Genomic DNA, 12,756 nt, shown 5'->3' on the forward strand with positions numbered 1-12,756 from the left:
TCATCTTTGATCATTTCCCCCTAATAATAATAATAAGAGGATGATGGTGACGATTGCGAAGACCACTCCCCCTGCATTGGAATGGTTCATTTATTATGTGACACGATGACACATATAATTACATTTTTACATTACATTACATTATTTTACATATAATTAAGTTTGATACCGTTTGAAATCACTTTAATACTAGAGCTCCAACATCATCTGTGTTATATTTGCTGTTGCCTGTACATCGTCGCAAAGGCTGATATGTACTTTTTTCTCAAATGTATTTTCTTCCTTAGTGATAATAATATTATTAGTAATAGTAATGAATCAAAATATGATTCAGTCGTAGCTAAGGCAACTTACCTATAATCACTGCGCTTTCACTCGTCTCACCTGCCATTGGACACTTCGAAAGCATTTCAACCCAGGGGGTGTTCATTAGCTCAAAACACGAAATAGTGTGTTGCATTAACTTTTACACGGCTGCTGGCCGACCATTAGCCAAATGCGGCTTGCTAACGCCGACTGTACTGTCGAGCTAGCAGGTTGGGGTTATAGACACCCAGGTGGAATGTAACGAAGTAACTTTACTCAAGTACTGTACCTGAGTAAACATTTGAGGTACCTGTAGTTGAATGTTTGAACTTTATACTTCTATTCCACTACATCTCAGAGGCAAATATTGTTCTTTTTACTCCACTACATTTGTCTGACAGCTTTAGTTACTAGGTACTTTTCAGGTATAAATTTCCATACCTTTCCTGTCCACTGAAAACCATGTATCACCAAACGTGTAGATTTTGAATGTTTGTGATAAACTGAGAGGATTGAGTGTTCCTTTATGGGTTTATGCTCCTGCTTCCTGCTGGTTTGTTTGTTTGTTTTTTTGTAATAAACAGACTTTATGGGCAAAATGACAGTGCTGTCTGCGGTACTGCCAAGTTCACTGCTGGCAGAGAGATGTCCAAAAAGTCTGGTGCCCAGATAGACGAGGAGGGCATTCAAGTTACAGTTTGCAGGTATGTATTTATGTGTTTGTGTGTGTGTGTGTGTGTGTGTGTGTATGGCTCTTGAGGATGGTCTCATTATTTGAGTTTTAATAACAGTCCGAGTCTTAGTCTCAGTAAGAATTGGGAATTGGAAGCATGACTTTGTTGTCTTCTTATTTACAAGACATGGGTTTCTTTTACAAGGACTGAACCATTACCGTGGAGAAATATTTGCCTATCCAATGTTTCTTCAGAGGGAGATGTCAAAGAAAGCAAAAGTTACCTTCTTCTGTATGGATGTTACATGCAGGTAATCCTCACTGTCATATTGCAAATCCATCATCGCGTTTGGGCTGTGCCTCATCTTTACAGTGCTGGTAGTCCATTTAGATCTGACTCGCGTCTTTCAATCATTCTCTCTCTCGCTCTCTGTTCAAAAGACTTACAAATGGCTGGAGGATCACAAAAAAGGGCCTGCTTAAACTGCAGGGAAAAAAAATATACTGTGGGCTTAAAATTTGTAATGGTTAACCATCCAGAGCCCCAACATGTAAGACTCCAAAAGAAACTAGAGAAGTTGCAAAGGCAGCATAAGCAGTGGTTGTCACTCTGGATGATGCCACATTCTGGTTTGTAGTTCACAGAATTATCTTACTCACCAAAAGTGTGAAATAGGCTAATAAACTGGTATATATTGCCTCACCACCACAGCATAAATGTTATCATTAAGGAGAATATAATTCATGGTCAGTGTTTTTTTCAAAAATAATGAACTATTATGTCTGGAGAGTTGAAAGTCATAAATTGAAATTACCACATTTATATAGCCAAATATGATGTACGAATTATTTGCTTTCCTTGTGGTACCAGGATATGAGCATAGATGATTTCTTTTCTAGCTTTGTTGTTACTTCAGGCCGAGCTTGAGGATAAATTCAGCTCCAAACTACATTGTTGTGTATTTATCTAATTGATCTCTCTGCCTCTCAACAGTTCTTTTTCCAGCTCGAGAAGCTGTACGCCCCTGGCTCGAAGCCCCTGCTGCTGATTGCATATCCTCCTGAGAGGGTGCCAGGGACATGCAAAGCCAACGTAGTGATGCATGCCCACCTCAGCAAATCTGCTAAGACGCGCCTTCAAAATGTGGACACCATCTACGAATTGATGGTTGAAGGTGAGATTGTGTTTATTTAATAATCATGAAATGCACACACGTGCATACAGAATATTGACTGTCCCTTGGACGATTTTTGGTATTGATGTGTCAAGTGCATTTCCAAATGGCAAAGACCAAAACTGCTAGTCTTGCCGTAGTGGGTCATTTTAAAGAGCTGGTATTGTGGTATTGAGCTGGAAAATGAGTTTTGGGTCGGATTAGGATGGTGGTAGGGCCTCAAATTACTCATTCTGGAAAATCCTGTTGAAGTTTTAAGTGTGCAACAGCAGGTTCTTCCCCATCATCCAGGATCAGACTCTGGGTCATCGACCGCAATACACTGTCTTATGTCTGCAGCTGCAGCCATTACACTCATTAAAGATGTAGCGTAAGGGAACTTGCTTTATTCATTGGGTCGTATTATTGGCATTATTAATGAGCACCTACTTCAATTGGCCGGAGGTGGGGTTGCCAGCCAATTGGAGTACGTCCATATTAATAATGCAGATTTTATGTAGATGTCTTCCAAACAGCCTGCTGAAGGACAGAAGGGAATCTGGGCTGTAAGGGAAGACGGTTCTAGAGAAATCTTAACAACTTTTGGGTCATAAAATGTCAGAGATGTGTTTAAAATAGACTCAGTATTTATAAAAATTAGTCAAAAAGGGCATAATACCAGATCTTTAATGTCAGTCTAGCAGTTAAGTACAACCATTGTTAGGCTATGTACACGCTATAAGACAATTAGACTCATTTAGTCCCAATGTGCCCATCGAGAAGTGCCTATGTATATTTATTTTTTTAAAGTCCATGAAAACTCTAAACCCTTTTTGCCACAGTCAGAAACTCCTAATTTCTGTTCTACTATAGGTTTGTCCAACCCCCTAGAGATCATAGATTCCCATTGTTTTCAAAAATACATTAAAAATAGCTAGCAGAGACACATTCTTGCATTGACATATGTGATATAAACACATATAAATCAGGAACCCACTGTATCTTTTTCTTAACATAATGTTACAATGGGGGTAACTATCAAACTTAATTGGAATATATTCTTTTTTCCCAATTACTTCCCTCTGGTGGCAGTGAGGAGCCAAACTGAAACTTAAGGCAGACTGGGAGTTTCTCTTTAGATGCACAAGGATCTCTTAATAATCTGATCGGACTCAGGGGAGCTATTTCAGAGACTGTAACAGGCATGGAGTGTGGCATTATAAAACCAGGATTTAGCAGGGCAGAAAATGGCTTGGAAGTGACTGCTGCTTAACATGTAGTCTTCATATAATAATAATAAAAATAATAATAACAATAATAATAATAATAACAATAACTATGCACATTATATATTGGATTTGTGTGTTCCACATCCATGTAGAAGTTGGACAAGACTCAACCGAGACCAACTTGGGGACCCCCACACACTGCCACTGCTCCAAGACCCACCCGACCAGCTGCCTCAAGAAGAGGAGCGCTTCATCTTACATTCGGTACCATGTGACCCATCACCCATCACCCATCACCCATAACCAACCACCACAGCAGGAAACAGTAGACCCAGCACCACCAAACCACGAACCAGCATACCAGGTCCCAGTAGGGGGCGGGGATCTCTAAGCACCTCACGATTTGATTCAGTTTGATTCAGAGGGCTACGATGCCATTTTAAAATGATTATCCATACATCTTGATGCTTGCACTTTTTTAAATGATGATTTCTGAAAAAGAATAAATTCAGAACAAGATTAGAATTGATTGTATATAACAATTCACTGCACTACTCCTCAAACTATACTAACACTTTTCTTGATTATGACAATCAACTCAATGTGCATAACTACTCACTAATTCTTCTTAACCCCCCCTCTCCTTATTTATAGATTTTTTTCTCAGTGGAAACGACCTGGCCTCCACCCTGGCAGCCAGACTGCAAACGTGTGAAACATACATTTCAAACATGTATTTGTTTGTGTTCTTCAGATAAAACTTTTTTTTTTTTTAGTGTTTGCTTTTATGGCTCCATAACATTCAATTTATGTCAAAAACCCGTCCGGTCCGTTAAAAATGAATAGCTAAGCAATTGACTGCAACGAATGTCATTTGAACAACATAATCGTTCTGTCTTACGGTTTTCCTTTAGGCAGGTTGCAGCTGCTCTTATCTGTGTGGATTTAATACAGTGCAACAGTTTTAAATCCACTTAAAGGGACTTTAACAATAATTTAACTTCAAGGACCCGCAATTAATTTCACAGCCGAAATGTATATCTATGTAAACTACATGGAAGCATCTCATGGAAAAGTTACAATTTATAAAATTTTGACTCAGACAAGCTAAACTATGGGCAACAGCTGAGACATGTTCAGTCCACTGACGAACTGTTATTAAGAACTGAATGGTATTGATAATCCACAACGACAGTGGAGGAACATAACAAGTGTCCCACTTGGAGCCACCGCATTTACCAGGTTAGTTGAGATCACTAATGTATAAGCTATTCTGTGTTATGGTAAAACCTTAAAAGCGTATGCTCTCATAAATGTTTTTTTTTTCTAGGTGCCATAAAGCATCATGACCTCCTCCACACTGGGTGCAAGCGAAGGGCAGGTGTTTTCGACCCCTGGACAGCAGGGGCTCTGGATCGCTGAGTCGCTCTGTTCCCCACTTTATGGTCACACGGGTCAGGGGGTGAGATTGAAGGCTCAGCCGGGACATCCGTCCAATTCAGAACAGACGGAGAAGACAATACTAAATTAAACTTTCGTGATATCTGTGGGGAAAGTTGGATGTTCAACCGAAAGCACTGGAAAGTAACCCGTGTAACTGTCAGGCCCGACCGTTTCCCATCGACTGTATCCAGTCGGTGACTTGTTCATTTTGAGCAGGTTGGATGGCCCACTGGGAGCGTGATCTTAGAAATATTGAGGGAATATTATAGGAATAGGACAGGCAGCAGTGTGTCTCTATGGTCCTCACGCTTTTCCCTGACTACACGATTGTTAGTTTGATGATGAAGGTGACACAACTCTACTGAGTATATAGGCTATGGGGAGTCACATTATATAGTTCAGAGGGTATGGATCCGAGACGAAACTAACAGAAGGGCAGGACTGAGAAAGAGGCATACTTACGAATCTGTCTACTGAGTCAGCACCACGGACAGCGCCATGGGTTTATCAACACACAGCACTGTTAGGCTGTGGGGGGGGGCAAAAACCATTTCCGGCCCCTACACTATTTGCACGATCCTGCTCAACACCCACCGCTTCAATTATTATGATTATCATTTTTACTATATTTAGTCTGCTTATTATCATTTTATTTAGTTTATTAGCCCTATTATTATAATTTTTGTTTATTTTATTATTAGTCTTATTATTATACATCTTTATGTGGAACCTGTATTGTGCTATGTTCTCTTTCGTGCTGCCACGCCCCCTCCTCTCCCTCTCTCTTTCTCTCTCAACCCAACCACCATGAGCCGGGTTCTGTTCAAGGTTTCTACCTGTAAAAAGGGACCTGTTCCCTTGCTGCTGTCGCCAGGTGCTTGCTCATGGGGGAATGTTGGGTTTCTGTAAATATAAAGAGGATGGTCTAGACCTGCTCTACATGAAAAGCGCTCTGAGAGAACCTCTTATGATTTGGCGCTATATAAATAAAACTGAATTGAACTGCATTGTATCATAATCTCTGAATCACAGGACCACTATATACTTAGCTGGCATGAGTTCTGACCGATTACTTCAGCCTGTTGAACTTTCAAGGACATATAAGCCTATTAATTAGGAACCGTGCAAACAAACTAAGATTTACACATCAATTAGGAATTTGTTTTTAACCAGGTGACCCCTGAGGGGCTCTGCATAAGTAAATCCTACGTGCGGAAAGTGACGGATTTCAATGTTGACTATCAGGCCCCATCATGTCAACACAATAAAACCATTTGCTATTTGCAAATATTTTAGTAGTACTTACGAAACACTATTTGTATGTGCTACTGTAATGTACGTGCATAAACTGATGTAGCTTGTGAGATTGCTTACCAATGCAACAATGTGTAATTACCCTGCATTATGAACCTGTTAAAGAACTTCTATTTACAATAATGCATTCACATTAATAACTAATAATTAACAAATGACAAAAACAACAATTCTATAGCACTTGTGTTTCAACTATGTGATATAAAGGCAAGTTTATTTCATACACATCAGCAAGGCAGAGTGCTATACATAAATAGAAGACGAAGACAAATACTGACTTTACTGTGACCTGATGGAAGAACAGGCTCAGAACATCACTGTTAAATGTAAGCTTACTTTATCTGTACCTAGGCACATTTACTTGACACATAAAAATGCGTACATGCTAAACTTCAGTAACAAACATAAAGTACAGTGCAGACATACACCAAGTGTGTTCAAATACATGCCACACAGTCCCTCATTTCACACCCTCCTTATGCCCTGAGTTTAGGAGATTCGCTCATGGAGGGGGGTTATACCTATTCAGGTATCACTTCCTGTATTTAAGTGGAACCGTGTGGCGTCTACCTGATGGTTCACTACAATAACAGTGATGACATTGGTGTAGACATTTTCCAAGGGCCTCATGTTCAGTGCTGGCTGCTTTGCTTTTAATAAAGACTGACTCAGTAAAGTCACTGGTTAGCTGGTGTTGACTTTTGAGTGAGCGCCACCTCTGACCCAGGACCCTGTTGAGCCTATGGGTAGTATCCTCTGGCTGATCACCGACATCTGCAGAGGAATTGTGGGGGGAAAAAAAGAAAAAAAAAACAGAAAGAAAAGATGATACATCACACGGCAGCAAGACCCAATGTAAACAAACCACATAGTCTACATAACAATAATAATTCACGAAACAAACTAAAGATCGGAGAGGGGGGGCAGGGGCGTCGGAGAGTTGCTACGGTAACAGCGCGGAGTGAAAAGTAGAACTCAGCTGCTCGTTGGAAAGTTACCATGGCAACGGGTCAACAAGAAGCTTCGGAGGCAGAGGAGAGGACATGTCAGCTCGGAGGGAAGAAATGGCTGGAGAGCGGGAGAGCGAGGAGGTTTCCCCGGAGGAGGAGGACTTTGAGGAGGCAGTGAGGGAGGCTGCCTCGGTCCCTGCTGCCAGAGGGAAATCCGGACTGCCCGAGCCACGCATAATCCCCAATATCCCGGAGGTGGTGGACGACTTCCTGAGGAACTTCCTCCGAAGAACTAACTTGAGCCGGACTCTGAGCAGCTTTGAGGCCGAGTGGTACAGCTCCGCACGAAAGCCCCCAACAGCAACCCTGACGCCGGGGACGCCACCGACAGGCACTCTCTTCATCCCTGACGCTCTCGCGCACGGGCGGCTCCTCCAGAGCGAGCTGGAGAGGGTCCGCGCGGAGACCGACCTGCTCAGACAGGAGGTGCTGGCGGCGGGGGAGAGCCTGGCGAGGATGCAGCGGGAGAGGGATTTCCACCGGCTGCAGTACCGGCAAGTTTCGGAGGACAAAAGAAGGTTGCTCGAGGACTTCAAGCAGCTGAAGAAACACCTGGAGTCCTATGAGCCAGCGCTGCGACAGCTGGACGACAAATATCAAGCAGCTCTGAGGCAGAAAACGCTCATCGGTTTAGAAAAGGACCGAGTTCAGAACGCCTCAGATGCGAGACTCGATCGGGAAAAAGCCCAGATCAAGAAAGTGAGAAGCATCAAAAGATGTGACAACACCGATAAACCTCCAGCAAAGAGCCCCAAGACCAGACATCCGAAGGAGTCGGAGTTTCCCATCTGCAGCGGGCACGTGGACCCTCACCTGGCTCAGGCCCGATCTGGGAAATGGAACAACCCCCGTTCCTTCAACCTGTCCTGCTCCCTCAGAGCCCACAAGCTCCCCATCAGCTGCATCAGTCTCCATCCACGAGAGGCGATCCTGGCCTCTGCCAGCGACGACCGCAGCTGGAGGCTGTGGGCGCTGCCAGCCGACGGAGAGAAGGCAAGAGAAAGGAGGAACGAGCTGATCCGAGCTGAGACGGCATGAGATAGGAAGACACGCGAGATAAAACTACAGCAGATCACTACGGAAGAATAAAGACGCGCGAGAAGATCGATGATGACATGGGGCAAAATGAGAAGTTACAAGCTATCAGATTAAATGAAATGAAACTAAATTAGCTAATCAACACAGGACAATTATTAATATGAGTTACACACCCCAATGTAACAACCTGAGAAAAATACAGGATTTGAAAACACGGATTGTAGGATGAAAGTAGAGAAAAAACAAGAAAAGACAAAAAAATGATGCAAGCAGAAAACTAATTATTCCCTGCGGTTAGAGATAATATAGTGTAATAATAATAGAAGATGTCAAAAGATATGGAGAGACGTGGTAATGTCTCAGGTTTTAAAAACTGTGATAAAAAGGTGTGAGGGATGACAAAGTGCGAAGAGATGATTTTGTGAGTAAGCAAATGTGACAAAACCTCAAAGTTGATAGAGCACGGTGATGGCACAGCTCAGTCAGGAAAAGATCCGGTTAAAGGGTAAATGACAATGAAATTAAACAGGATAGATGTAAAAAAAAAAAGAAAGAAAGAAAAGAGAGACGGTAGGACTGTTCCATGTTCCACGGTTCGAACTGGTTGTTTTATTCAGGAGCCACCAAGCAGAGAAAGGGACCATTGGGTCGTTCGGCTGTGGGACTGCAGCTGCCTCGTGTCGCCGGGTGGGGCGAACAGGATCGTCTTCGCTTTTTCGTCGCTCGCGAAGCGCCGCACTTTTTTTTTGTCTTCAGCCGCTCCCTCGCGGGGGCCCTGAGAGCGACGCAGCGCGTCGGAAAACGGACTGAAGTGCGGACCCGGATAGGAGCCACGAGTGTGTTAATCTCCCGAGCTGCACGACTCCGTTAAATACCGTACTTCTCTTGAATTTGCCATCGGGGATGATTGATGTTGTTAGTTTTATACACCGCGAGTCCCGTTCATGCTGCGCATGGTGGCGGAGTTCGACTATTTACACTGTTGCGTAATGAGGTTCATAGACGTGGTTGAACTACTCTGTCCATCTCATATCTCCCGATGATAGCATTCCTTCCACAACATGTTCTTATTTGCTACTCTTTCCTTCTTTCCTTACGCACCTTTAATATACCCAGAGCAGCCGCGACATTGGAGCCGGTAACTGGTTTTAATGTCGTGGCGGATCAGCGTGTGTGTATATACACTGTGTATATTGGCTAACGACCCGTCACGTGTGCTAGCAGGTTGGTCGGATGGTGCGGACAGGTGAGGGTCACTCCGATTGGCTGTCTGGCTGCAGCTTTCACCCTGACGGATCAAAACTGGCAACTACCAGTGGAGACAGGACGGTAAGTTCATGTCCACCACCACCACGACCACGCAGGTGACAGATCAAAGTAAAACCGAGACGACGCGTCTCAGTAAGGGTTCTGCTCTTCTCTGACGGTCGCCCTGCTCTCTTGTCTACCCTTGGGTGGTCCTTGCAGGTGCGGCTCTGGGATTTCTCTCAGGGCTGCTGCGTCTTGACACTGTCCGGTCACAGCCAGCCCACCTGGGGTTGCTCCTTCCACTCCTGCGGTCACTTCCTGGCCTCCTGCTCCGCTGACAAAACCGCCAAGCTGTGGGACCTGAACAGCCGGCGCTGTCGCCTCACGCTGCATCGCCACACCGCCTCCATCAACAGCGTCTGCTTCCGGGCCTTCTCCGACCTCCTCCTCACCTGTTCGGCCGACAAAACCCTCGCCCTGTGGGACGCCAGATCGGGCGTCTGCACCAGCACCCTGCATGGACACCTGCATCCCTGCAACCACGCCGCCTTCAGCCCGGCTGGCGACGCCGTGGCCTCCTGCGACTCCCGCGGTGTTGTCAACCTGTGGGACATCAGGAGGCCCGCGTCGGCGGTGGCCGCTGTGGACGCGGGGCCGCTGGGCGCCAACCAGGCGATGTTCAGCCCGTCAGGCAAGACGCTGGCCGTCGCCAGCAGCGACGGCCTGCTCAGGCTGGTGGAGGTGGACTCCTGTGCTGTGAGCAGCCTGTCAGGACACGGCGACGGTGTCCTGAGCGTGACCTTTGACCACAGGGGCGAGACTGTGATGTCAGCGGGGAGCGACGGGCTGATCAACGTGTGGTCAGCACGTGACGTGACCGCGGAAATGAAAAAAAAAAACTGAAGTGCGACCAGCGGGAGAAGTTTCAGGTGAGGATCAGGTTCTCCTGCGGTCCCTTGGCATGTGAAATCAGTTGTGTGTGTCGTCTGACCCAGGTGATGTCAGACTGGGTTTGGAGTATAGACTTGGAGACTTCAAATTTCTAATAGAAAACACTGTTACAATGTGAAGGTTCAAAGACGCACATACGATGACCATTCTTTTTTTAATCTGTCTCTCAAAGTCTCCCACTTTTATGAAAACTACACTAAATTCCCAGGGCATACGTGTCCTCTATGGCCTCCCACTAATTTGACAAGAATTTAACCACTTTTCCATGTGCTATGAAAAATCCAGACATGCACCTGTTTAAAAGAAATCTTCTAACTTTGTTTTGGAATGTTTCAGACAAGAGAGAAGTTTTGAAAAGACAGAAAACCACTTTTTTAAATTCCAATTCCCGCTAATATCCACGACATCCTCATTAACATTATATATAAACTCTCACCATGAAGGTGGCAAACCCGGATCAATTTTGCTGTTTAAGGGACAACCCAGCGGTTAGCAGCTGGAGACATGCCTGTTGCGTGGAAATAGAGACACTGATAAGAATTAAAAACTCATCTCTTACAAAATAAGTATCTTTCACGCTGTGGTTGCTTGTGTGCCTAAAACCTCGAAACAAAAAGTGAATAAAATACTTATGGGTCCGTAATGTGATTTTCTGTTTCCTATCTAGATCATACTGAGGGATACGTTTAATAAAATACTCGATGTCTGAAGACACAGTGTGAGGCTGTAATGATCATAACACACCAGAAAATAAAACGTTTGACACGTTGAAGTTGGTCCAGGGGGTGGAGTCGGTGGGAAGAACATGTTGTTACCTCTACGGCCTTCACATCATTTGGGATGGAGAGTAGAGATGGGAAAGATTCCAATGTTTATGACCTATGAATGGAAACTGGACACTGTCATTGGACAACTTCAGGCAGCAAAAAAGAAAAAAAGAAAGGGAAAAACCAGATAGGATCAAAAAATACTGTGCAGTTCCAATAGAGCACTATATCCATTAAATTAGTTTGAATGACTTCGAACAGTGAACTTTGGCTGACATGGGGCATTTGTTCAGTTTTTCAGGCACTTCTGCACTACACGCTGGATCTGTCAGAGCTTTCAGAACAATTTCATGGTCGTAATTACACCTTGGCTGTTGACAAGTACAGTGTTTATAAGCTGGAAACCGTTACTCACGGTAACTCCCAAACAAACAAGTCCTCAACCTAAAGGAACATATAGGTTGTTTGCCCCTACTGTCTGATACAACCCACAAGAGCATTTCCTGAGTGAGAGCCCCCATGGCAACGGGAGACATGCTACAGATAAAGTGTTACAAATCACTGTTGAAAACTATATAACTAACCGTTTCATCATGTTGAGTATATGATTTTTAATAAATTTGCAAAAAATTTCTAAAAACGTTTTCATTTAGTCATTATGGTTTATTGAGTGCAGGTTGATGGGCAAAAATGGCAACTTGATCTATTTACCATTAAATGTACAACACAAAGCGTGCAAAAAGCGAAGGGCACTGAATACTTTCTGAGGCCACTGTAGGGACTTAGTTATGGTTAGAGGACGTCCGCCATCGTGGTTACACTGCGTTCAGGTCATTGAACAATCGTGGTCATGGTTAAAAGAATCAACACTGACTGCCAGGTCCAAATGGAATCAAACAGTGGTGTCCGTGTTAAAGTCCAGTGTTCTGTTGACCCATCCACCCCAACCTCCTCCTTTTGCTGACTTTGTCGCTATAAAACAAAGTGACTGACTTCCTCCTATGCTCCTGTCTTAATTACAACAGACAATAGAGGGCTTTGTCACTGCAAACCTGGCATTCTGGACCATTTTAAAATGCTTAGGTTTATAATGTTGCATGTTTTCTTGATAGCATGCCAACATGCCAATGCACATTAAAAATGCATACGTCAAGGACTATAACATTGCAATCGCCATGGTCTTGCTTCTAGCATGGCCACAAAACAAAGATTTATCGTTAAATTTCCATTTTCTGTGCAGTAACAAACAACTACTAATCAGTTGGACACTTTCAATGTCTCAGCAGCTGAACAGATACTACAGAGTATGTAGAAAAACACTGACATTTTTGTGTGTGTGTGTGTCAATTCTTCTCAGTTTGAATCTGACAGTCCTTCACATTGCTGAGATGCTGCAGAGCTTCATTCTCATTTGGCATTTTTAGATGAGAAGATGGATCTCACTTTCATCTCTGTGTCCAGTACATGGTTAGCTTTGCTTAGTACAAAGACCAGATGCAGGGGAAACTACCAGCCAAACTCCATCAGAAGTGAAAAAATCCACCTCCAAACACCTCTGAAGCTGTCTGATTTCCATGTTGCATCTTTTTTACTGAACAGATGTAGAAAGAGAAATGTTTGTGA

The 12,756-nt window shown here is 43.8% G+C and overlaps 1 protein-coding gene across 1 annotated transcript; it reads left to right on the top strand.

Moving 5' to 3' along the window:
• Positions 1–7,162: 7,162 nt before the first annotated feature.
• Positions 7,163–11,004, top strand: LOC120806210 (sperm-associated antigen 16 protein). The gene is made up of 3 exons (XM_040157100.1): positions 7,163–8,122; positions 9,392–9,496; positions 9,635–11,004. The coding sequence occupies exons 1-3, from the start codon at positions 7,163–7,165 to the stop codon at positions 10,316–10,318; spliced, it is 1,749 nt and encodes a 582-aa protein (XP_040013034.1). The 3' UTR covers positions 10,319–11,004.
• The last annotated feature ends 1,752 nt before the right edge of the window (positions 11,005–12,756 follow it).

The sequence above is a fragment of the Xiphias gladius genome, chromosome 20, assembly GCF_016859285.1.
Source record: "Xiphias gladius isolate SHS-SW01 ecotype Sanya breed wild chromosome 20, ASM1685928v1, whole genome shotgun sequence".
In the NCBI taxonomy this organism is placed as follows: domain Eukaryota; kingdom Metazoa; phylum Chordata; class Actinopteri; order Istiophoriformes; family Xiphiidae; genus Xiphias; species Xiphias gladius.